The sequence below is a fragment of the Danio rerio genome, chromosome 5 (genome assembly GCF_052040795.2).
Source record: "Danio rerio strain M-AB ecotype USA chromosome 5, GRCz13ab, whole genome shotgun sequence".
NCBI lineage: Eukaryota > Metazoa > Chordata > Actinopteri > Cypriniformes > Danionidae > Danio > Danio rerio.
The window spans coordinates 63,547,050-63,570,821 of record NC_141025.1 but is presented as its reverse complement, the minus strand read 5'-3'; the positions used below and the strand labels follow the sequence as shown (position 1 = coordinate 63,570,821).

At 35.1% G+C, this 23,772-nt stretch overlaps 1 protein-coding gene and 1 long non-coding RNA gene across 4 annotated transcripts in view; both read right to left on the bottom strand.

Moving 5' to 3' along the window:
* The window catches only part of LOC137490176 (uncharacterized), a 331,069-nt gene that overhangs the window by 76,435 nt on the left and 230,862 nt on the right, over positions 1-23,772 (bottom strand). The window lies entirely within an intron of this gene.
* pja2 (praja ring finger ubiquitin ligase 2) lies at positions 285-23,732 on the bottom strand. Of its 3 annotated transcripts, none has more exon segments than NM_001105116.3 (9): positions 285-770; positions 3,293-3,408; positions 6,469-6,583; positions 7,793-7,907; positions 8,911-9,096; positions 13,244-13,414; positions 15,003-15,948; positions 17,888-18,079; positions 23,665-23,732. In NM_001105116.3, coding segments are annotated over 8 exon segments (1,962 nt in total). In that variant the 5' UTR covers positions 18,078-18,079; positions 23,665-23,732; the 3' UTR covers positions 285-647.

The following is a 23,772-nucleotide window of genomic DNA, read 5'->3' as shown; positions in this document are numbered from 1 at the left end:
ACACACACACACACACACACACACACACACACACACACACTTTTGCAAACGATAATGCTCCCGAAGGTGCTATTGTGAAAACTACCCATTCAGCGGACATCATTTGGATGATTTATACAAATGCGTTTATGAACTACGGTGAAATTTACCGCATGCTTATTATCATTCCCATCCAGCTCTAGAAGTTCCAATGCAGCTGAATGAAGCATGAAGAGAGTTAAACGCCTTCAGAAGTCACAACAGTCATCATTTACACACTGAATAGAGGAAAAATGCAAGTGTTCTTTGAACTGAATGGGAGCTTTTATTGAGGGATTGCGTTTGGTAGTTTGACTTGACATGACACGCGAGATGTTACTGTAAATACATGTTATCGTTTAGCCTGGATGTACAAAAACATTAATTGAAACATGAATAAATATGCTTCCTACGAATATATATATATATATAGGCATTCATATTTTCTCAGAAAATAAGTTTTAGTTTGCCACGTTAGGACCATGAATTGCAGCACTAGGTTAATAGGAATCTGAATGCTAGTTCAGGCTGCTGCTTGCCAGCAAAAAGAGATTTTAGATGGGAATTGTGTGTGTGATTTATTACTGGGATATCTCTCTGCGGGATGGTTTTGATGGAATTATTGTCGTTCAGCACGCTCCCCCGGACGCACTGTGAGTGGACGGCGAAGTTTCTTGTTCGGAGCTTAAAGACGCAGGGTCGGTGGTCACTGCCGGGGTCAGAACGTGGCGACAAACTGGACACGTGCCAGACTGAAAAATCACAGAGACAACATGTAGTTAATATGACCAAGTTATCACATTATGAATGCTTGCCCTCTCAAAGTGATAGCTCACCCAAAACTCAAACTTATGTCATCATTTTTGCAACAAGATTCATTTCATTTTCTTTTAACGAAGAAATTGTAAAATGTTGGAAACCTGTAACCATTGACGCCCATAGTACCTGCTTTTCCTACTGTGAATCAAGGGTTATGGCTTTCTGGCACCCAATATCTCCAATAAAATGTGTAAATGATGTCTGAATTATTTATTTTGGGTGAAAGATCATTTATAAAGTTTATTTAAATAATTTAAAAAGAAATAAATGTGTTGGTTGATATTACAGGGTTGATAACATTACAGGGTTTAACATTAATTTCAAATCAAGCACCTTTATAATTCACACCCCAGGATTATCTTGTGCTATGAAAGTCCTAAGTGTACTAAATATTTCATGTACATTTAATATTTACATTAAATATGTCAGAAATGATTTTTTGAATGTCATTTTCCAAAAATGTTGGTTATTTTAAACAGTTGTATTGTTGTTGCTGAATCCAAACTATTAATATTGAAATATATAGTGCATTATTTGTCATAGATCATGAATAATATTTAAATAAACAAAAAAAGAAGAATTTCTAGTTTTAAGCACTTCTGTGTTTGACAGCAGCATGACAATTGTTGAAAGTACACCAAAAACAAATTTAATTTCAAATTTAATTCAAGCACTTTCAGTGACCTACACTACCTGACAAGTCTTGTCGGCTATGCAAGTTTTAGGAACAACATATAATAACTTGACTTCTAATTGATCATTTGACATCAGAAGTGGCTTTTATAAAATGCAAAGGCCTCTAGATTACACATTTTCTACCTAAATAAAATATGATCATGCCTTGATTTTTAGTCATTTAATTCAGACAGCAAGGTCTTATTTTGCTTAGACAAAAGTCTCGTCACTTAACAGAAATAATTCACAGTATAGAATATGAAGTCATGGTGCAGTGGAAAATGAATGAATATTGTGTATGACTCCCATGAGCTTGGAGGACTGCATCCATACATCTCTGCAATGACTCAAAAATCTTATAAATAGTCAGCTGGAATGGCAAAAAAAGCGTTCTTGCAGGACTCCCAGCGTTCATCAACATTCATCTTGAATGCCTCCATCTTACCCTAGACATGCTCCATGTCTGTTCATGTCTGGTGACTTGGCTGGCCAATGCTGGAGCACTTTGACTTTCTTTGCTTTCAGGAACTTTAATGTGCAGGCTGAAGTACGAGAAGGAGCGCTATCCTGCTGAAGAATCTGCCCTCTCTTGTAGTTTGTAATGTAATGGGCAGCACAAAAGTCTTGATACCTTAGGTTGTTGATGTTGCCATCTCGTCTGGAGATCTCTCGCATTCCTTTTCACCAAACTTGACTGATTTCTGTGAAAATCTTGGGTCCATGCGGGTTCCAATAGGTCTTCTGCAGTGTTTGTGATGATTGGGATGTAATTCAACAGATGGTTCATCAGAAAAATCTACCTTCTGCCAAATCTACCATCTAAGTTATTATTTGTTGCTCTTAAAACTGGGATCAACGACAAGACTTCTGTCAGGTAGTATATGTTTGTCCAGGCCTTGAATCCATATGTCTGAAATTCAAGTACTTTTGAGGTAACCCTGATATTAACTCAGTACAAAAACTTATTAGCAGACACAAATTTTGATTTCTAAATAATGAGTTACTCATGCTTGAGCCAAATCAACTAACTTTTGGTTTTAATTAAATTAAACTACATTTTTAAGGGATTGTTGTACCCAAAAATTTTCAAATAAAAAACTAACCAAGACTGGAATTGTATCATTATTCCAAGTATAAAAATAAACAATGAAAGAAATTTCATCTCTGAGCCTCGAGATTTACTTTTCTTTAGAGTTTCTCTCCAACCTTAATCAAATCTCAACCAGCTAATCGAGTCTTTAGGACTACTAGAAAGTTACAGGCAGAGGAGATCAGGATAAGAACTAAACTCAGTACACTTCACGAAATGCTTTTTTTACTAAATTTTTTTTGTCGTGTTTCTAGTTCAAATATCTGAAAAAATCATTATTCAAGAAGCATTTTTTAGCTAAATTTATAGGTTTGTTTTAAGAAATACTACATCAAAATTAAGTGAGTTTTTCCTTAAAACAAGTAAAATATTCTGCCAGTAGAGAAAACTAAATAACTGTCAAAAAGAAAAACTATATATATTTTTGCTTAACCCCATTGGCAGATTATTTTGCTCGTTTTAAAGAAAAAAAAAACTTAATTTCAGCATAATTTTTATTAAAAAAAGAAAATATGTTGAAAACGCTTCTTGATTTGAGAGTTTTTAGATATTTAAACTAGAAAAATACTTTTTGCAGTGCAGGAATGAAGACCTCGTGGACCAGAGCTGAGGTTTGTTATGAGTTATATTTCTTTTCTCTTTCACAAGCTCCAAGAAAAAATAAATAAAAAATAAAAACAAGAAAAATACCTTTCTGAGCCAGAGAGTGACACAGAGTTTATGAAACATGTGGCGGCATGGCAGCAGGGTGGCAATCTCATCTTTGACGTATTCACAACAGCAGATGGCACAGCACTGCTCCTGCTCTGCACAACCAAAAACAATGTGTGTGTCAATGCTCCATCCTAAACCACACGAGTGCAAATATTTAAACACATCTCCTTCCAGACACAGACACATCCAATTCATCATTTTGGTCATTAGGGGGTTGAAACTACGGTTATTTGATGCTTCCCAAAGCAGATTTATCACCCTAAATGCATTCAGGGTCATAAAGCTAAAGTGGGACATTAGTGTGGCAGTGTGAATGTCCTAGCATTCATCATAAGTGTTGAGTTTTGTGAAAAACATTTCATATCTGGTATTTAAATAAAGGAATAAAAATATTATAATAATGTAAGAAGAGCATTATTAGGCAATAATTATGTATTAATAGTAGTATTATTATTAAAGTGAATTAGAGATATTCTAGTCTCACGTCTGTGACTGTTTCACACATTCAACACGAAGGCATTCATACAATTTTCCATCTGCAAAACACTTCACATGGCCAGCAGTGAGAAACAAGAAGACAAATTATATATACAGTGCAATCATGTAACCGCAAACCTTGTTCATAACACAGCTAGAGAGGCTGTAATGTCCCTCTTGACTATAATACTGCTGATGGATACAGAGAAGCACATACGGTCAGTCTGCTACAGCCCAATGTGCTACATTGTGAAGTGTGCAATTGCATATATACATTACAAACCTTTCTTGTCTGTTTTCAACACTTATGATGTAATGCTGCGAGTCATGTCAGAAATAAGTGCAGCTCATGTCCTTGAACTCTAGTTTCTATGAATGACAATGCTCATAACACCAAAATGTGGATGACAGCAAAACACTTCATCACTATTTTGGGTATTCATTGAATACTTCAATGTGCTGTTGATGAAGATGCATGAAAACAAAGTGCACCAGGTAAAAGAAATAAAAGATGAAGTAGTCACACTGTTTCAGAATTTTACAAATAAAATAATTAAAGTTTTCATGAACATCTTTTGATTCAGTTGGAATGAAATCTATCTGACAGACGAATCCAGCTTTATTGTTTAGATGAACACTAAATATACAGATTTTTGAGCTGATTGGATGCATTTTTGATAAAGTACATATTTAATTCTGATATATTATTATTGGTAATATAACAGACATGGCCAACATTTTCATTGAGAGATTTTTTGTTTTTGTTATGAAGGAATGATTATACAATGAATGATAGAAGTTATGGATGTGAAATGTTTTTCACACTTCCATTTTGCGTGAAAATCTGATATATCATTTAACAGTTTTGTTTACTACACATTTTGCTATTTAGCATGGCTGATAACTGAATATTAATTAGATAATGGCATTACGCTGCTGTGCTGTAAGCCAATCGTTGCATTGATGATCATGATTTTGATAATTGCTAGAATTGTCCTTTAAAACGAACAGTCATAGCTATCTTAGATCAATTCATCAGGACATTTTAATCTAAATCACAAACTTGTTTGAAGAACCAAACTAAGCAGAGATCTGTTATCATGATTGAAAGATTAAGGATCTGTCAAATTAACATAGACAATTTATAAGAGGTAGGAACAACGGACCAAGTGTTCACAAGTTATGTGTTTACAAAAACCATTCAAGTATAACCGTTTTTCCCCCTGGCACAAGACAAAATTACTGCACATGATTTCATTTTCCCTTATGTAAACTTTTATGGCTTTTGGAAGTTTAAATTTTTAAGATTGAACCTGAATACCTTTAGATGAGGTTTACAAAAAAGTTGTTTAGTCAAACTGCTCCGTAGTAATGTGTGAAAAAATCTGATGAAGATCTAGACTTAGTGGGCATTAGGTTTTAGCATATTCAAACTAAGCTTGGAGTAATATAATAAGCGTAACCTGAGCAAATCTATATTTTGGCTCAGAACCAGTTGTAAAAATATTATGGATTCCTTGGATAATGCAGCAAATACTGATATTAATTATGGCATAATTAGCTTCCGGCCTGCTTTTAGATGTTATTTTTTTAAGACGGTTGCCCTATCTTACTACCAAATTTGACATGAATTATTTTCAGACTATGCTGGGCAAAAGTTACAGATTTAGAGCCAATAAGCAATGTGTGTGTGTGTTTTTTTTACAGCATGAATAAATTGAGGCCCCAGTTCTGATCAGATTTTGTCCAGCCATTTTTGAGCTTTAACGGACAACATGTTCACATGACATTACATATATTAAATTATTAGGCATAATTGGCTGAGGAATGTGCATGTAAATGCTTTGTTTACACCCACCTGTAAAAGGTGTATCTATAATGTGTATTTTCTAATATCTCATAAAAATGAATAATGAAAATGCCAAGATGTACATCCATTTTGAAAATGCACATGCTAAATGTATGCAAACAACAGACTAGGATACACTTTTTATACAATAAGAAAGATTCATAAACTATCAGGGAAACAATTATTAAATAAACTCCAGCATGAGCATCAAAGGCCATGTCATAACATGAATGGGTGTGATGGTCCGACATTAATGGACAAACCAGCGGACTGGCCACATCGTAAACGCCTTAGCCATATCCATTAAAGCTAAGGTAATTATTATTACTTCCTAGAACTGTCTTGAATAGCTGCGCACACAGAAAGTGGTCTTGTGCCTCCAAAAGCCAACACGTTTCATATTCTAAGGTAAATTTCTTCATTATACAAGTAAAAAAGACCCACAGTTGCTTCTCTCACTGTCGCAAATTACATTTTTCTTTTTGATATTTGACATCAGCTTTTTAGGAAGTGTCAGTTTTGTTCTCTTTGACTCACTTGAGGGAAACTGCTTTTTATTGGAGTAAAATATTTCAGTTTTGCACACAAGTCTAATTCACATCTAGAGATGGAAACATAGCTGTTGCAGTTGGTCTGATTCTTCCTGCCAAAATAGTATATTCTAAATCAGGCCATGATGGCTTTTTCATGTGTTGTTTGATGTTGCATTTGCTGCACTTTATTATAATGTAATAATCTAACTTTCTTTGGAATAAATCCCAGCCTCTTTGATAATATTGTTTAAAAACTATAAGACACTTGCTGACAGTGGTGTTGTGAGTATTACCAATGTTTTCTGCATGCATGGTGATCTGTGGTAGGCAGTCGATGATCTGTTCGGTGGCTGGGGGATGAGCCTGCTCCACATCTATAGCTAAAGACTCCAGATGAGCTAGCGCTGCCTGTGAAACAACAAAGCACATTAGCATATTTCATTTCCCTAGGATAAAGATAGAAGAGAGTTAATTATACATTAAGCCTTACATTTCTAATGTGCCTTCTCATTGGCTGAAAAACTAAGTTTGCTAGGCATTCACGTAGCAATGGAGTCCTATTTCTTAATATTGCCTTTTTGCTAAATTAAGATGGATCACTTGTTTGTATAACGTAGCTGTTCATGCGGATACAATATTTATAAGTAAATGAAAAAGCATCATACATAATGAAAGATTACTAGGCTTTATTCTCATTAAAAGACAAACAATAATCAAATTAGACCACAAGGCGTCATGGGACTGTTTTTTAATTCCAGTTAATATTATGTTTTTACATGTATAAAAAAGGGTACTCTCACTGACATCACAATTATTTAAAATAGAACCTAAGATACAAAATGTAAGACTGCAGCTCATACAATTTGTTACAAGCGATGCATAGATTACACTATACAAAAGCCAAACTTAACAAGCTGTATCCTTCTATCTCTCCTTTGTAAGAGGTTCAGTCGGGACCTTTGGTCTTGTATTCTGGTCCTCTCCAGAAGTATCTGAATTTTGGAAAAGCATCTTTGGAAATTTTTCTCAGGCTTTTGAAATGGACATTAAAATTGATGTGGGATTAGCACTGTTTGTCATCGTCAGACAAAGCTCCAACTTGGCTTAAACATCAACAACTCTTGCTTATGTTTGGCATGGTGCTGGCCAAGAGAGTGATTCTGATGGAGTGGAAATCCATGACACCTCCAATTTTTTTTAAATGGTTAGGTGAAATGGTTTCTGCCCTCAAGCTGGAATGATTAGTCTGGCTGAGATTTTTTTTTGTTGTTGATGGTGCTGTATAATTGCTGTATTGTTTGCTAGTGTTTTGTAGTGCATGTTCTAGTAAGTATTAGGTAATAACACAGAGATCATTTTGTTAACCTATATACATGATGTACACTATTGGGTGTTATGTTTTTATAAAAACTTCTATAAATAAAGTTAAAACAAATTAACCCTTTAATTTTACAGAGAAAATTTGTAGTTTTTAATAAATAAATAAACAAACAAAAACAAATAAAAGAAAAAAATAAATAAGTAATTTTAATAGCATTATTCTTGGTTTTTATCTGGTAAGCCTCCTCAAATTTTGCAGTCCAGGTTTATATAATAGGCAGAGTGACAGTCACTCACCTCCATAGCCTGTGCGAGACGCTCTTCTAATGCCATGTAAGTGAGGAGCTGGGAATGATCCACATAAGAGATTGCTTGAGCCATCCCGAAACCATCACCAAATTCATCAAGAAACCTGAACAAGACACAGCACTTTAACATGCATCCTTTCTTTCTTAGTTGTTTCCATGTTGCATCAGACCCAACCAAAATAGTTACACAAAAGTTTCTTATAATAGATGGTGGTAAATACATTTCATCAACATTTTCATTATTTTACAGTGAGTTAATTCTGCAATGAAATTTTAGGGGGAAAAAATCCAGGCTCAACATACTGGGCTCAACAATAATCAAAATCAAAGAACAAACAGGAATGAACATAAAAAAATGAACAGCCAAAATGCAGTTCAGTTAAAACGTGACCTAAGGAGTTAAAATAGACAATTTTGCAGAAAGCTTCACTTTAGAGAGTAAACACAACTACCACATTTTACCCCTAAAGAAAGCCCCAAAGAACCAGGAAAGAACATGGCTCCAAATATAAGACCTCAAAAAACACTCCAATTTTTGGAAATAATCTTATAAGTCTCCAAGAGTTAAGGTGTACCATATTTTATCCATTTAGCTGATCTCTGTGTCTGGCAGGAGCACTTTTGGCTTAGCTTAGCATAAATCATTGAATTTGATAAGACCATTAGCTTCTCGTTCAAAAAATTCAAGAGTTTTGATAATTATATATAACTTCACACTTCTGCAGTTATATTGTGTACTATGACCAACAAACAATGAAAACGTAGTATTTTCTACGCCAATATGGCTAGGATTTATACTACAATTTATACATACAAGTGAATCAACTTTCAAAATTTTCAAAACTCTTGCTAACGGTCTAATCCAATTCAATCACTTATGCTAAGCTAAGCTAAAAGTGTTTCTGCCAGACCTGAAAATCGGCTAAAAGGATTTAAATATGGTAAAACTATTTTTTAAAAATAAAACAAGCCTTTCCCAAAAAGGTTGAGTGTTCCTTTAAGTGAATGACAAAAAAGCTTTGCTGTAGTATAGCCCTAAACATTTAAAGATTACACAAGATTGCTGTTCTTTATCATTATTAGATACTGTATATTAATTTTTTTGACCTCCACTCAGTGTCCAGATCTTCACTCATGCTAGAATCGTCCTCTAGGTTATTGTTTCCATCCAGGATGAAGAGTCCAGGGTGCACAAACTGACTGACACCATCGGGGTCTTCATCACTGCTGCTGCCAGAGTCTTCATTGTACATGAGCCAGGGGATCTCGCCCTCCTCCAGAGGGGTCTGCTCCCTGAAGAACACCACACATAAAACAATTCAATTAAACGTCATTTTTTTATTGATTTCAATTCTGTTCTGTGCTCAAAGACGTTAGAATAATCATAGGACATATGTTCTGTGAGAAACTGCTGTAAACATTTTAATTTATCTGTAAGCTTAAAAAAAAAATCCAACCATTTTAAAAGCTTTAACAAATCAGGCCTAAGCAGACAACATTTTGTTTCATTTTAGATCTACAGATTTTAAGATCTTTAGATGCTGCAGAATTTACAGCAAAAATGAAGCAAATGCTAAAAAATTCTAAGGGACAAAATGCAGGATTGCAGCCTCAGGCACGTTAAGTTTCTGGTTAAAGTGAGAATTCGCCCCAAAAATAAAAGTGTAATCAGCACTTATTCACTCTCAAGTGATGTAAAGCGGTTTGAGTTTCTTTCTTCTGTTGAAAACAAAAGATATTATAAAAGGACAATAGAAAATGTATAACCATTGACATTCCTAGTACGATGAAAAGTACTATGAATTTCAATGGTTACCAGTTTTTCAGCTTTCATCCAAACATCTTCTTTTGTGTACAATAGAAGAGAGAAACTCTAACCGGTTTTGGAACAAGGGTGAGTAAATGGTGACAAAATCTGGATTTTTGGGTGAAATATCCAGTAAAGTTTTGTTTATATATTTTAATTTTAAAAACATGTCAGAAAAGCATTCTCATTTCTTATTATTAAACCCTCTTTGTTTTTTGTTTTTTTAAATATTTCCCAAATTGTTTAACAGAGCAAGGAAATTTTCACAGCATGTCTGATAATATTTTTTCTTCTGGTGAAACTCTTATTTGTTTTATTTCGGCAAGAATAATAGCAGTTTTTAATTTTTTAATTAACATTTTAAGGTCAAAATTATTAACTGCTTTAAGCTATATTTTCTTCTTGGTCTACAGAACAAACCATTGTTACACAATAACTCGTCTAATTACCCTAATCTGCCTAATTAAACTAATTAACTAAGTTAAGCCTTATAATGTCACTTTAAGCTGTATAGAAGTGTCTTGATAATTATCTAGTCAAATATTATTTACTGTCATCATGGCAAAGATAAAATAAATCAGTTATTTGAAATGAGTTATTAAAACTATTATGTTTAAAATAGTGTTGAAAAAATCTTCTCTCTCTTAAATAGAAATTCGGGAAAAAAATAAACAGGTGGCTAACAATTTAGGGGACTAATTATTCTGATTGCAACTACATCAGGCTTTTCTGATGTGAGAATACGGAAGTAAAAACTGCATAGTTTTTAATTAGCCGCTCAAACAGAGCAAAATGTCATCTCGATACAGTAGTTATTTATATGTTCACAAATGTAATTTAATTATATGTTTACAATAATAAGGAGATTACTTGTATTGAATGCAATGCATATACAGTAAGTACAATTCATTACTCTAAATCACCCAATAATCTGTCTTTAATAATATGAGATCTACATGCTTAGATTTATAAATAAAGCTCTGTCATTGCAAGTGTGAAGAGAAAAAACAATGCAATAGAGCGACAATACAACAATCACACATCATTGCCTCAATGTAACAACCTTTCTACAACATTGTACTAACCTTGTAAAAAGGTTGAGGGTCTATGTTGTTGCTGAAGATTGTCACAACAGTGTTATAATGTTGCTATTTAAACGGCCGTTGCTTTAGGTTGTGCTTAGGCGGCATGGACGACAACTGTATAACATTCACCAACAGACCTTTCGGCATCTCATTCAACAACGACCAAGGAGACACGAGTAGAGCTTTATTTCTTCATGTTAAATAAAAGTGGCCAATCAGTGGCCATTTGTATAGTCCTGTTGTGTCAAGCTCTGATCTGTCCTCTCTTGTTCACTGCCTATTTTGACTTGTGGCTGCTGTGGATCCATCTCTGAACTGGATTCTCTGTTGGATTTGTTTCTTTCCAACAGTTAATTATTTAATATGATCTAAACATTATGTTGGGGCATCACGGTGGCACAGTGGGTAGCACGACACAGCAAGAAGGTCACTGGTTCGAGCCTCAACTGGGTCAGTTGGCATTTTTGTGTGAAATTTGCATGTTCTCCCCGTGATCGCCTGCGTTTCCTCCGGGTGCTCTGGTTTCTCCCACAAGTCCAAAAACATGCATTATAGGTGAATAGGGTAAGCTAAATTGTCTTATGTGTATGTGTGTGAATGAGTGTGTATGGATGATTCCCAGTGATGGGTTGCACCTGTAAGGGCATCCGCTGCGTAAAACATGTGCTGGATAAGTTGGTGGTTGATTTCACAGTGGCTACCCCTGATTACTAAAGGGACCAAGCCCAAAAGAAATGAATGAATGAATAAACATTTTATGCAGTTTGCTTATAATTAGATGTGTACTGTATGTATTAAATGTGAAATATACAATGAAAAAGTTTGATTATATACATTTGTGTGGCATTCTTACACATAAGTTTATATCTGCAGTTATTTAAAAAAAAAGAAAAAATTAATGAACTATATTTAAAGGGCCATGACACCCCCCTCTTTCGGTTAAAGTCTACTTCAGAATTTTTTCAAAAGATGCATGATTAATGGGCGTGGAGCTCCGCGAGCATCAGGCAGGAGTGGGTGTGGCCAGCAGGGGGGAAGGGGAGCGAATAACTGCTGTTGTCAGTTAGCTCGCAAAATGAGACACAAAGAGGAGACGCATGAGTTTATAGTTTACAAAGTTAAAATGCAAAGAAATGAACAGTGATTTAATGCCCTGCTACATTTGTTATTCGTAATTTCATATACAGACAACCACAATTTATATCCTTATAAAGATGTGTGTTCATGTAAACAATATAAATGAGGACTTCTCCCTCAATCCCCGTATCCAGCAGACTCAGTGCAGCAGGTCTCCTGACCTGTCTATTTTACCCATTAGCCCTGCTGGTAATCTGGAGGATTTAGGCAAACACAGCAGCGCGGCGATGTGTCTGAATGTGAACAAACTCCTGATAGCGTCCGCCATTCTCCAATTATAGTGCTGCTCTCCTGACAAAAATGCTTGCAGCACACACACAGCTTTGCTGTATGATTGGCCCTGACAAGATCGCGGGGGAAAACATGCAACAAACCCCGTGGACGATGGAAACAAACGCATATGAGCCTTCATGAACGGCTAAATACTCTGCCGTGGTTTCCGTGTCTCTCAGCTCGGGCTTGACTCTGTCAGGTCTGGCAGGTCTCATGAATAATTAAGCAGCCGGCTCTTCTCATAGGATAAGAAAACTCCGCTATGAATAATAATGAGAAACCGATGCGTCATCATTGCACTTGCAGTTCTGCGCTACGTCGCCGATTTTGATCCCGCCCCAAAAATCATTTTAAACCCGGAAGCTGAAATCAGCTGACAAAAGCTCAATATTATCCAGTTTTCCCCACAATTAAAGCTGACAGGTGCTAACATTGTCTTAACTGATGCTCAACACACACACATCTGTTAATATATAAAAAAAAAAAAAAAAAGTTCTCTGGGGTGTCCTGAACCTTTAATGGCAATACCAGCAATACAAGAAAGGTAATCCTGCTTATCCTGTATTTTAGGCAGTATTGATATACTGCCAGGAAAAAAAAAACATTAACACATGTAGGAAGAACGTTGTCTCATGGTTGCTGAATGTTACACGACAACATTGCTACAGCCTTCCCATGTCTTACATTACTACGTTGTGACAATGTGGCAAGCACATAAGTGGAATGTTGTCTTTGAAAAAATGCGAAGTTGTACAGACATCACTACAACATAGATGTGTTTTTTGGGTTGAGGTATAAAACAGTGTTGTGTGTGTTAATTTTACCAAAACAAGAAATGACAAAAATGTTGCTGCAAATTCAGGGCCACAAAAATCTTAAAAATTGAATAAATAAAATGCTGCCAAATCTAGGAGATAGAATTACTTTGTTATACAATACAAAAAAATACAAAAATATTCTACAATAAAATCTTTAATATATAGCTTTTTGTAATATCCAACAATAAATAAATAAATAAAACTTCTTTATAGACAGATATATTAATCTTTGGGAATACACACAAAAAGAGAATCTGCTGAATAACGTTATAGAAAACAAATGTGAAGTGTGTAGAGTTTGTTAGCTGATGTGTTCTTACTCTAGAGCGAGGTTGAGAGAAGGCACTTCCTCCAGACTGCTGCTTCTGCTGGCAGGAGGCTCATCTATGCCAGGCAGAGTCTCCCAGCTTTCTTCACTGGTGCACCTCTCCTTGTCCAGCCCTGAGTCAGATGTCCACGAGGCGGACCACTCGCCCTCGCTGAATTCTGAGCTGCTGAGCAGGATACACACATGCACGAACACACACACGTGAGGTCACCTCGTAAAAGTCAAGCTAATCCTCTTAGCTGAAGAGCCTTAGCATGCAGAATGAGCGCCCACTGAGAGCACCTTTGGCACCTCGCTCATTTCCTTATCAAGCATTCACAGTAAAGGCCCAAATTCATCCTTGACTAGCATTATGAGGGACTTTTCGCATATACACAATCAAATAGAGCATGCAATTCCAAATTTCAATTTTGTGCAATATTGAACAAAGCGTGTGTGAAAGGAAGGACTTAACCTTTTTAAAATAAGGTTCACCCACACAAAAAACGACTTTTTAAAAAAAATAAATAAAGAACTCTAAATTAATAAAAGATTCTAGTCAGCAAAATAAAAGTTTGGCAATAATACGCGTCAAAACAAGTCAAATTAATGACATTAAATACCATGCATTTACAGTTAATGCCCAAATGTAACCTTCATTATGAGGATGCTTGAAAGAAACTTTTTTTTAGACAAATGTATGGTATAAATATCAAAGTAGAAAATATGTAAAAACTGAAAAAAAGCCTCTCTGTTACAGAAGTACAGTGCTCAGCATAGACAAGTATACCCCTCACAAATCTCTTTCAAATTCATTTTTTAGGAAGCTGTACAATATTATATTTGTGCATATACAAGCCAAATCTTCAACTTACGATGAAGATCCAAAAACCAGCACACCCAAATTTATGTTATAGAAAAAAAAATACTAACAAAAAAAAAAGAAGAAAAAAATGGTTAATTTTGTAGCTTGTAATTTATTTTAGCAATATTTGGCTTGAATTAAATTGTATTATTTCTTAATTGCTAAATATGTTTGGTGACTAAAATATTATTTTAATAAATATGTCTGTTTAATAAATCTGTTTAGTTTAAAATCACCAAAATGCATTGCCTATATTCATTGAGAAATGGATAAAAATATTCAATTTCAAAATGGGGTGTACTCTATGCTGAGCACTGTAGATCACAATACATGAGGTTTTTATAATATTACGCTTTTGAATGTGATTAAAAAAAAAACTCTAATTTAGCGACAAAATTATTCAGTTGAAATAAATATATATTTATTAAATAGTGTTGGGCAATAATCAGTCGTGATTAATTGCATTCGAATTAAAAGCGTTTTGACAAGACATTTGTGTGTGTTCAAAGTGTATTTATTATGCAGATAAACACATGCATGCATATATTTGAGAAAATATGTGTATATAGATACAAAATATATACTGTATGTATATGATATAAATTATATGCAAATTTAAATATATGTAAAAAAAAAAAATGGGGGGGGGGGTGTGGGGGTTTGAATAAATTTAGTTTTTATGAATTACATAAACACCTATGTCAAAACAAATGTTTGTTTTGGATGCAATTATTCATTGCCCAGCACTAATATTAATACTAATGCTAAAAGCCATACCTATTGTATAAATCATAAACAGTGCTAGTTATGCTAGTTACAGTGCAGTCTGTTATTCTGTACAGAGTTGTACAATATTAACATTTCACAATAAAGTATTGAAGAGGGATCCATGCAGTGCATACTGTACCTTTCATCGGCTTTCATAGATGGCTCACATTTCTCTCCAAAATTCTCTAGGTCTTCCCAGATATCGTCCTCATCCTCGCTCTTCCTGTCCTCAGAATTGAGGTCACTCAAAGCCATGGCTGGAAAATTAAAAAGGAACTCGTTCTCAGGGCATGTTTGTGCGAGGAATCCCGGAGGTGCTGAGCCACACTTGTTTCTGATGGCCGAGCCTGACAAATGACCCGTTTCCTCTTTTTCTGAACGTTTCCTTCTTTCAAGGTGAGTCTCGCTCGTCTGTTTGCGGATCTTTGGCCTCACGACCATTTCGGACTCAAATGTTTCACCGGGATTGTTTTGTTCTGTGTTTTTATGGGAAACAGCGCTAGCTGTATCCCCATAACATTTTGGAGCTCGGTCTTCAACAAAAAACGAAGGTTTTCCGTTTGTTTTTACAGTTCTTTGACAGTCTGGTGTGTCATCAAAAAGGTCTGTCGAGTCTTTAGAAGACGCCATTTGTTTCATACGATTTTTTCTAAATAAACTAGAGCGCGAATCGTCAAGCGAGTCAACATTTCCACCCAATTCACAAATACCATCTAGTCTCCTACAAGCAGCATGAGACGGGTCCGAACTCAAGTCTTCCTCCTCAGCACCGCTGCTGTCAGGCTCATAGGCATCAATGTTGATGTAACTCAGAGCTTTCGAGTTAGTCTTGTGGTTTTCATCTATGGGCCAGACTTTGCTTTTTTCTCTACCAGAACAATGTTTTCGATCATATGGCACAACCTGGTCATTCTTTGGTCTCTTGAAATGGTTCAAGGGCGCTTTTGGGACTCTTCGCAAAGATGAGTGTCTCCTGTTGTGGCCTTCAGGATGATGTGCTGCTGCGTTTATCTCGGGCCGCACTGAATTTGTGCATGAAATTGGAAGGATAGTTTGAAGCACTGAAGAAATGTTACCCTTTGATTCTAGAAGGAATAAAGTTTTAGAAATTACTCGTTCTCCTTCAGTAGATACAAATTAATAATTTTGTGAAAAGTGTGTGTATATTAATTTCAGTAAAACAAATAGGTTGATGATTTTATTTCCCTTCTAAACTCTGTAGAACAGATTTAAAGTATGAGGTACAGCCCATTTTTAGAAGGGAAAAAAAGTTCAGCCTATATTTATATACAAACACATATGATGAATGTTTACATTGCGTCTTGCATTCATCACATTTAAGTGTCTCTCCAAGTCATTACATAAAAAAGTAATTCTAAAGCAGTTCAATAAATATTACTGTGCCATATAGATCTCGGATAATTATTATGAATTGAAAGTAAAAGATTCTCATGAAAAAGGATATCTAAAATTGAAAAGTTATTGTATGCTTGTGGTGTTTTTTTAATGCCATAAACCTGTGTGTACTTTAATTTTCAAAACAAAAGAGAATTTTTAAAATGAAAAAACAAAAAATTCAACATGTATCCATGTAAAAATGATGGAAATGCAAAAAGTATTTTAAAGTGCATCGCAAACTAAACTTTAAAGGATTTAATAAACCTTGACTGTTGTCCTATGTGCATGACTAGAAAAGCACACAAGCTACAGTACATTACAGTAAATATACATTGTGTTTGACTTAAATTCTGTCAACCGTCATTTTGACTTTCATTAGACAATGGAGTTACAAACATAGTAGATTTGAAGCGTCATAGCAATGAGTTTCATGCTTTATTAGCTGTAATTTAGCAGTATGGTGCCCTTGTGTGCTTTTTCTGTGAGAGTACAGGCAACAAAGTTTCATGAGCATTCAACTGGGCATGAAGATCAATAGTCAGGGTCAGGAATTCAGTTAAATTTGGTTACAAACAATGACTAAATTTGAACAAACCCAATCATAGCACACTTGGAAAATATGGCTTGTTTGACCATTCTCTGACACTTTTTTTATATATAACATGGTAACAATAAACATCCATTATAAAAAAAGAGCAAACACTGAACAGGATTAGAACATGGTAATAGGACTGCACAATATATCTTCTCAGTATTGATTTAGCAATGTGATCATTTGCAAAAGTCACATTGCATGATTATGTTTTGAGCCAGAACACTGCATGCAATGTTAGGTCTGGGTTATAATTTAAAGACGCCAGTGGTTGTATGAGGATTTTAACAGCATTTAAAAAAGCCAACACAAAAAACTAAATGTAACAATGTCAGATTTTTTCAATATCATGCAGGCAGAGCAAATAATGACTAAAAGCTAATCATTTTTAATAAAATTATCTTTTACCAGTCCTATTCAAAACAACAGGCAAGTAAATAAATAAATATTAAATAATCTTTTCAAATTGGTTTCAAGACGGAAATGGGATGCTCCTTTACCTACTTTAACTACTTTTTAACAACCCTCACCATTCTGGAATATATCTGCATAATAAAGTCAGACGGGCTCCTACAGAGTTTCCGTCTACATCTTTTAAAGGTGATGAATGCACCACTCTAAAGCGGAACAACCCACACATGCATATTTCAGCTCTTCAAAATCCCTTTTACATTCCCAATATCACAAAGCAGTTTATTCACCATGAGAACCGCTACAATCTCAAAACCCTTTCATCCACTTTTGCTGATCACCGATTTTCAGTTTACTCAGGATGTGTTAGTTGAGGTGTGTCATTTTAATGCATTAACATAATACCCGGTGACACTCAACAGTAAGCAAACCATCCATAAATCGATTCTAAATTAATTTCACCAATCTGTGGCACTATTACAACTCTGTTGGGTCTTAATGTTTGTCCCAGTGGCAGTCACTTCCATTTTTTAGCTTTTGTGGTTAGAAAATAGCACATATTTAATGTTGGGTAACTCTTCGGTCACATTATCTACAGATTTATTTTAAAAGCTGGTACATACCCATTGCCTGGCTCTTTTGATCACTCGTCCTCTCCATGTTTTGACAGTCCACAGTAGATGTGGCTCTTTGCTTATCTGTAAACGGTTTGAAACTTATATATGCGTGTCTTCTGCCGTATCTCCGGCCTGAAATGGTCTGGTAACCTCCTGCTGGTTTGGGCCACGCAGACTTGCCCGCTTCTTGACCCATTCCTGTAAAAAAAACAAAAGATTTAAAAGGTATATAGATGAATGCTGCAGTTTTGCAGTCTGCCAGTTTAAATGCACAAACTCTTTGAGTTGAGTGGATATTGACTGGCTACCAATGTTTTTATCAGTCACTAACTGAATCAAAACACTGAAAACGGAATTGTTTTCACAGATTTAAAATGCTTATTAAAACATCAATAATAATAAGTTCAGTATTGTCCTTGATGTGAAACCTTAATCCACTGAAGAGTTTAGATAATTTTATTATTTATTTATTTTGCGTCCTAATTTAACAGAATTGTGTAAAATATGATAAAGATTTTGGCACTTTCCATCAGTGATGGGAATAACGGCGCTATAAATAAATGTTGTTACTAACGGCGATACTTTATACACTAATGAGAGTAATTAAGTGAATGTCGTTTCCCCTGTTACAACGATGTTGCCGTTACTGACCATAAAATGCACGGTACTATAATTGAGAGAATTAAAATAGAAAATAGCTTTCATGTGAGCAGCATCTCTCTCAGCCAAAGGACCCCTCTTTCTCTGTGGTGTGTGTGTTCGGGGCAGGACACATAACCAACCATTTATGATGACTGGTGTGTCTGTAAACGTGGTGTAACGGAGAACGTGATGATTGGCTTAGAGTAAATTTTTATTGTTTGTCAATCAGAGGCAGAGTATTGTGGGTGTTTACACACAAGTACGTGCACAGTGAGTCGCACACACCAATGACCAGGAGTCAGAGCGATGGCAAATCTAATAAGTTTAAGGTAGTGTTTGCAAACTGGAATAAGTACTATTCCCTCGTTGTGGTGAAAGGCAAAAAGGTTTAAATATCAGGCAACTTATGCCCAGGAAAACAACATGTGTCTCTGCGTTGGTGACATCATCTAATGAAGCACCTCACGTCATCACTAGGGGTGTCAAAATTAATTGTTTCTTTGGTGTACTGTGATGCAGACAAGGACAATTCGGTTATGGTTAAGTAATAATCATAACCGGTAGAGCTGCACAATTAATTAAAAAAAAGATTGCGATCTCGATTCAACCCCCTAGACCACAGGTGTCAAACTCAGTTCCAAAAGGGCCGCAGCTCTGTACAGTTTAGTTCCAACCCTAATTAAACACACCAGATCAAACTAATTGAGTCCTTCAGGCTTGTTTGAAACCTACACTTAAGTGTGTAGGAGCAGATTGGAACTAAACTGTGCAGGGCTTCGGCCCTCCAGGAATTAAGTTTGACACTCCTGCCCTAGACGATCATAATCCAGCATTTCTATGATTGACACACTGCTCAGCAACATGGACACCTCCAAATGATGTTATTTTCATTTTAGCCAGAATCGTGCAGCTCTAATAACCAGTTATTATGTACTGATGTCATTTATCTCATATGCACCATGTCGCCATAGCTTACTATGGCGAGGGAGGCAAGAACAAGTTTTTACAACACTCCAAATACTTAAAGGCAGAAACTGTGCACAATTTTGCTGAGTGTGTATTTTCTGGGCTTTCACTGACACTGACAGCCGAAGCTCCAATTTCACAGCGACAGAGAATGAAAGTAAACTTCATATATATACACATGTATATAAAAATATATCTATCTATCTCTCTCTCTGATACTTATGGATAGAGGTCTGAATTCCTGCAGTTGTACCGCGCAAGTTGCAGGACCAGACCAGATTTCTTGCAGCGCGGAAATAAATTTCCCAATAAATCGCGGGAGTGGTCGGTAACTCTGGTGTAGTTTGAACGGGAGTGGGCGGTCTAACAATATCACTCCTGAGTGGGCAAGCACGCGTGTTCATGTGTGTGTGAGTTAGTGAGAGCATGATGCTGTGTGTCTATGTGTGTTTATACAGCTAGGTTGTTATAGCCCCCGCCCCAAATATAAAACGGTGTATAGAAAGCATCAACAATGCACTGAGATATCGAATTGAGAATTGATGCCATGATAATCGTAATCGAACCGCGAGACCAGTGTGTTCACACATTTCTAGTCATCAAATTCCACCACAAAATTAGTGTAGCTGTGGTCTGTAAAATAAATAAAGTTCTGAACCATATATTGTGTTTTATTGTTTAACTATAGTCATATTAATATTTATAAAGATGCTGAATTTGATGGTTGTCTCTCACATTCTTCAACAACACTATTAAAATGGTGTAAGTCAGTTTATTATCAATGTTTTATATATATATATATATATATTTTTAATTATAATTTGACAAATTTGATTATTTAAAGTAACGCAATAGTTACTTTCCGCAGGAATTAGTTACTTTTATAATTATGTAACAGTTACTATTTGTGAGAAGTAACTATTACTAATTACTCTTTCAAAGGAACATGCTTAACATTGCTTGCCATAAAAAAAAAATATGCTTATAAATATTACAAAAGCTCTTGTAAAATGTCATATTTACTTTATGCTGTTCACAGTCAAAAAGGATGCATTGAAAAATAATGAGAAATCATTGCTGATCTAGTGGAAATGTTTGGAACATCAGCAAAAATCTTACTGAAAGCCATTTCTCTAACTACATTTATGATTAGTTTTTTTTTCCAGCTTAAAGATAAAAAAAAAAGCTGTCAACACATAAGAATGGGTAAGACTACAGCATGATCATAATTTAGTACCATATAACCCCCTTAAAATAAAAAAAACAATTAAAAATTAAAAATAAAAAAACAACTAAAAATGGGGTACGGTACAAAATAGGGTACATTGAGTTTACCCGAAAGTTAAAGGGATAATTTCAATAAATCTTGGATGTCTTTGCTGTAAAACTCTCCTTTAAAAGCAAAACAAGAACTGTGATTGGTTGCTTGACATGTCAGTCAGATGGTCTCTATGGTGATACCTGGCTATGAGAGACTGAAAAGCACACCACTGACTTTGTACTGTAAAGCCATTTATCACTTTTAACAAATAAAAACAGAACAATGTCTAAAATGGAACAGAGGTGTACAGCAAACAAGCTGAAAAGAAATCTTTATGGGCTGTTGACCACCCTGTTGACACAAAAGTAGAGCACAAGGTATCATATTACTCTGAGAACCAACTTTACATTCCATTGAAAGGAAACATAACTGGCGACAGGAAACAATGATAATATTTAACAATGTCAATTTTGATTATTTGATCACCCAATGTGAACCTAAGAGGAGATATATCAGGAACAAAACTGTAATGATCTATGTAATATATGATCAAAATCACCATGTGTAACAGCAACATTTAAAACAGACAATCAACCCTTAACTTTTGCAATAATAATCATAGCAAATGTAGCCTCAGTTTTATGAAGGTTGGAGGGAAGCAGGTACAGTTGATCACTTGCTGCTGATGCTTCACGTCATTTTGCTTGTATACACTTTTGTCTCAAGGGCTGCTTTTAAGAGCTTTTTTTAGCTTGCTTTAAACCCGGTCACAAAGCAGATTTTAGAATAATTTTTAAATGAAAGTCAGAAAAGACGAGGCAACAGCAATAGAAAGTCAGAAAGGGTTGAATTGTTTTCCCCACTGGTGTGGGCGTGGCCTAAATGCACTCTCTATGAAAGCGGAGACCCATTCACACTTTCTGCCATCAATCTATGGAAAACTAGATTCAGTTGAATTCTCAAAACTACTAAAAATACTTCAGAAAAAAAAACTGAAATTGTAATAGCTAATGTGTGTGATTTTAAATATATTATATAATATATTTATACAATTCAATAATAAAAAAGGAGCCATTATGGATGACATTTGCAGGAAAACCTCAAAATATAAATTTACGCAGAAGTATATGTTAACATTTTGAAACGTATTGAAACATCTGTTTAAATTTTCCAAAACAACTTACCACACAGTTATGTGGATGTGAAAAATATCAATCTGTAAATATTTGTTATATTTTAAACAAGGAAAAAAAACATGCATTGTTTTTAAGAATTAAACTGCACAACCCAAAAGAAATAATGCTAATCAAAAGGATAACAGTTGGCTCATTATAGAACAAAAATTATTGATTTTACTTTAAATTCTTGCATTTATGAGGAAAAGCTTCATTATGGATGTAACATGTGAAATTTGCATTTGTGTGACATTGGTAAATGAAAAATAATTGTTTAAAAACATTGACAGAGACATTTTGTGTGTTTTTACAGTAGTTTTACTCACTAACACCCTGGATTATGATTTCTTTTCAATGTTTGTGGTAAACTTTTCTGCTTATTTGTGTGGTGTTCTATGTCAGCTATTGATGTGCACCAAAATGCCCCTCAGGGACAATAAATAAATTCCATCTATATTGATTTTAGCATGTATGCAGAAATATGACCAAGCAATCGAGCCATGTTGAGAAATCGTTACAGAAGTAACTTGACTCAGTTCAAGTGCTTTTGTTTTTCTGATTGTTGTACATGTTTTCATTTTGATGAAACTATACTGTACCAGTGGAGCAAATTGGCAGTAATATTTTATTTATTCATTTAATAAATTTTATTTACATTGTTAAATTGTCTAATTTGTTTTCTGTAACAGTTAAAATAGGCTCACTTCAGAAGTTGAATTGATGCTTTCCTAACCCTAAAATAATAATATAAGGTTATTTTGGTTACAATTTTAAAAAGACTTTTTTTATCATATTGAACACTGCATTATTTAGCATTTGGTATTTTATATATCTTAATATTGTACAGCCCTAAAGGAAATACACCATGATTTGACATTTAATACATCACAAACTTCATCCTCAAATGTTAACATGTGCACTTAATTCAAATTGTACTTTGATGGTCATTTGCTGCTAATATGATTTCACAATGTAAAAATTGTAAAGAACACTTTTCTGCAATTATATTATTAAGGAGAGAGTCAGAATGTGTAAATATAATACCAATTTCACCTCAATCTTACAAATACCTACATGTTATAGTTATGATTTTCCATTCTGATGCAGAAAATGCTGCTTATTTAAGAAGTTCTGTTCGAAATCTTTATAAAAATGAATGCAGTTCAGGTTTTGGGGTACTACTAATGAATAATGGATGTAAAACGTAGGAAATACCCCATTGTGCAATGCAGTGTTACTCTAGAACCAGGATTAGGCAGAATTAAAGCTTTCTAACCTATGACAGATCACATTAGTGTTTAACAGAATACTATGACAGCAGTTCTTTAGCACAGTCCAGCATATTACACTATGTCATATTAATGTTGTCAATGGAATATGCAGCAAAACCATTACATCCGTCAATATTACGCACTTATGGTGCTTGACACATCATATCGCTTGTCACATTACCGAAAAGCAAACAGCTATAATTAACACAAAATACAGTCGCAGAAATTTGTTTACTATCTAAAGAACCACGCAAATCTTGTGACACATATCATCTGGATCAAACCAATCGACTGCGGGCCCTGAGACAAGTTTAGCGCAGCTAACAAGCTAACTGTTTGTCGACAAAAGCTGCTGCCTCCAGGGCGTGGATTTTAATGCCTATCAACGGGTTAATTCCTCCAATTTCACGCAGAAACCTCAAATAGAGCGTTAGTTCATGAAAAGTGTCGTCTGATAAAAGACTGTACCTGTGTTCCTGAATGCCTCCCGTGTCACAACTAACTCTACGAACGTCACCACGAAACTTAAGAGTCACGTGACGTGTGCGCGCCAATCAGCTGTGAGCATCATTGCCC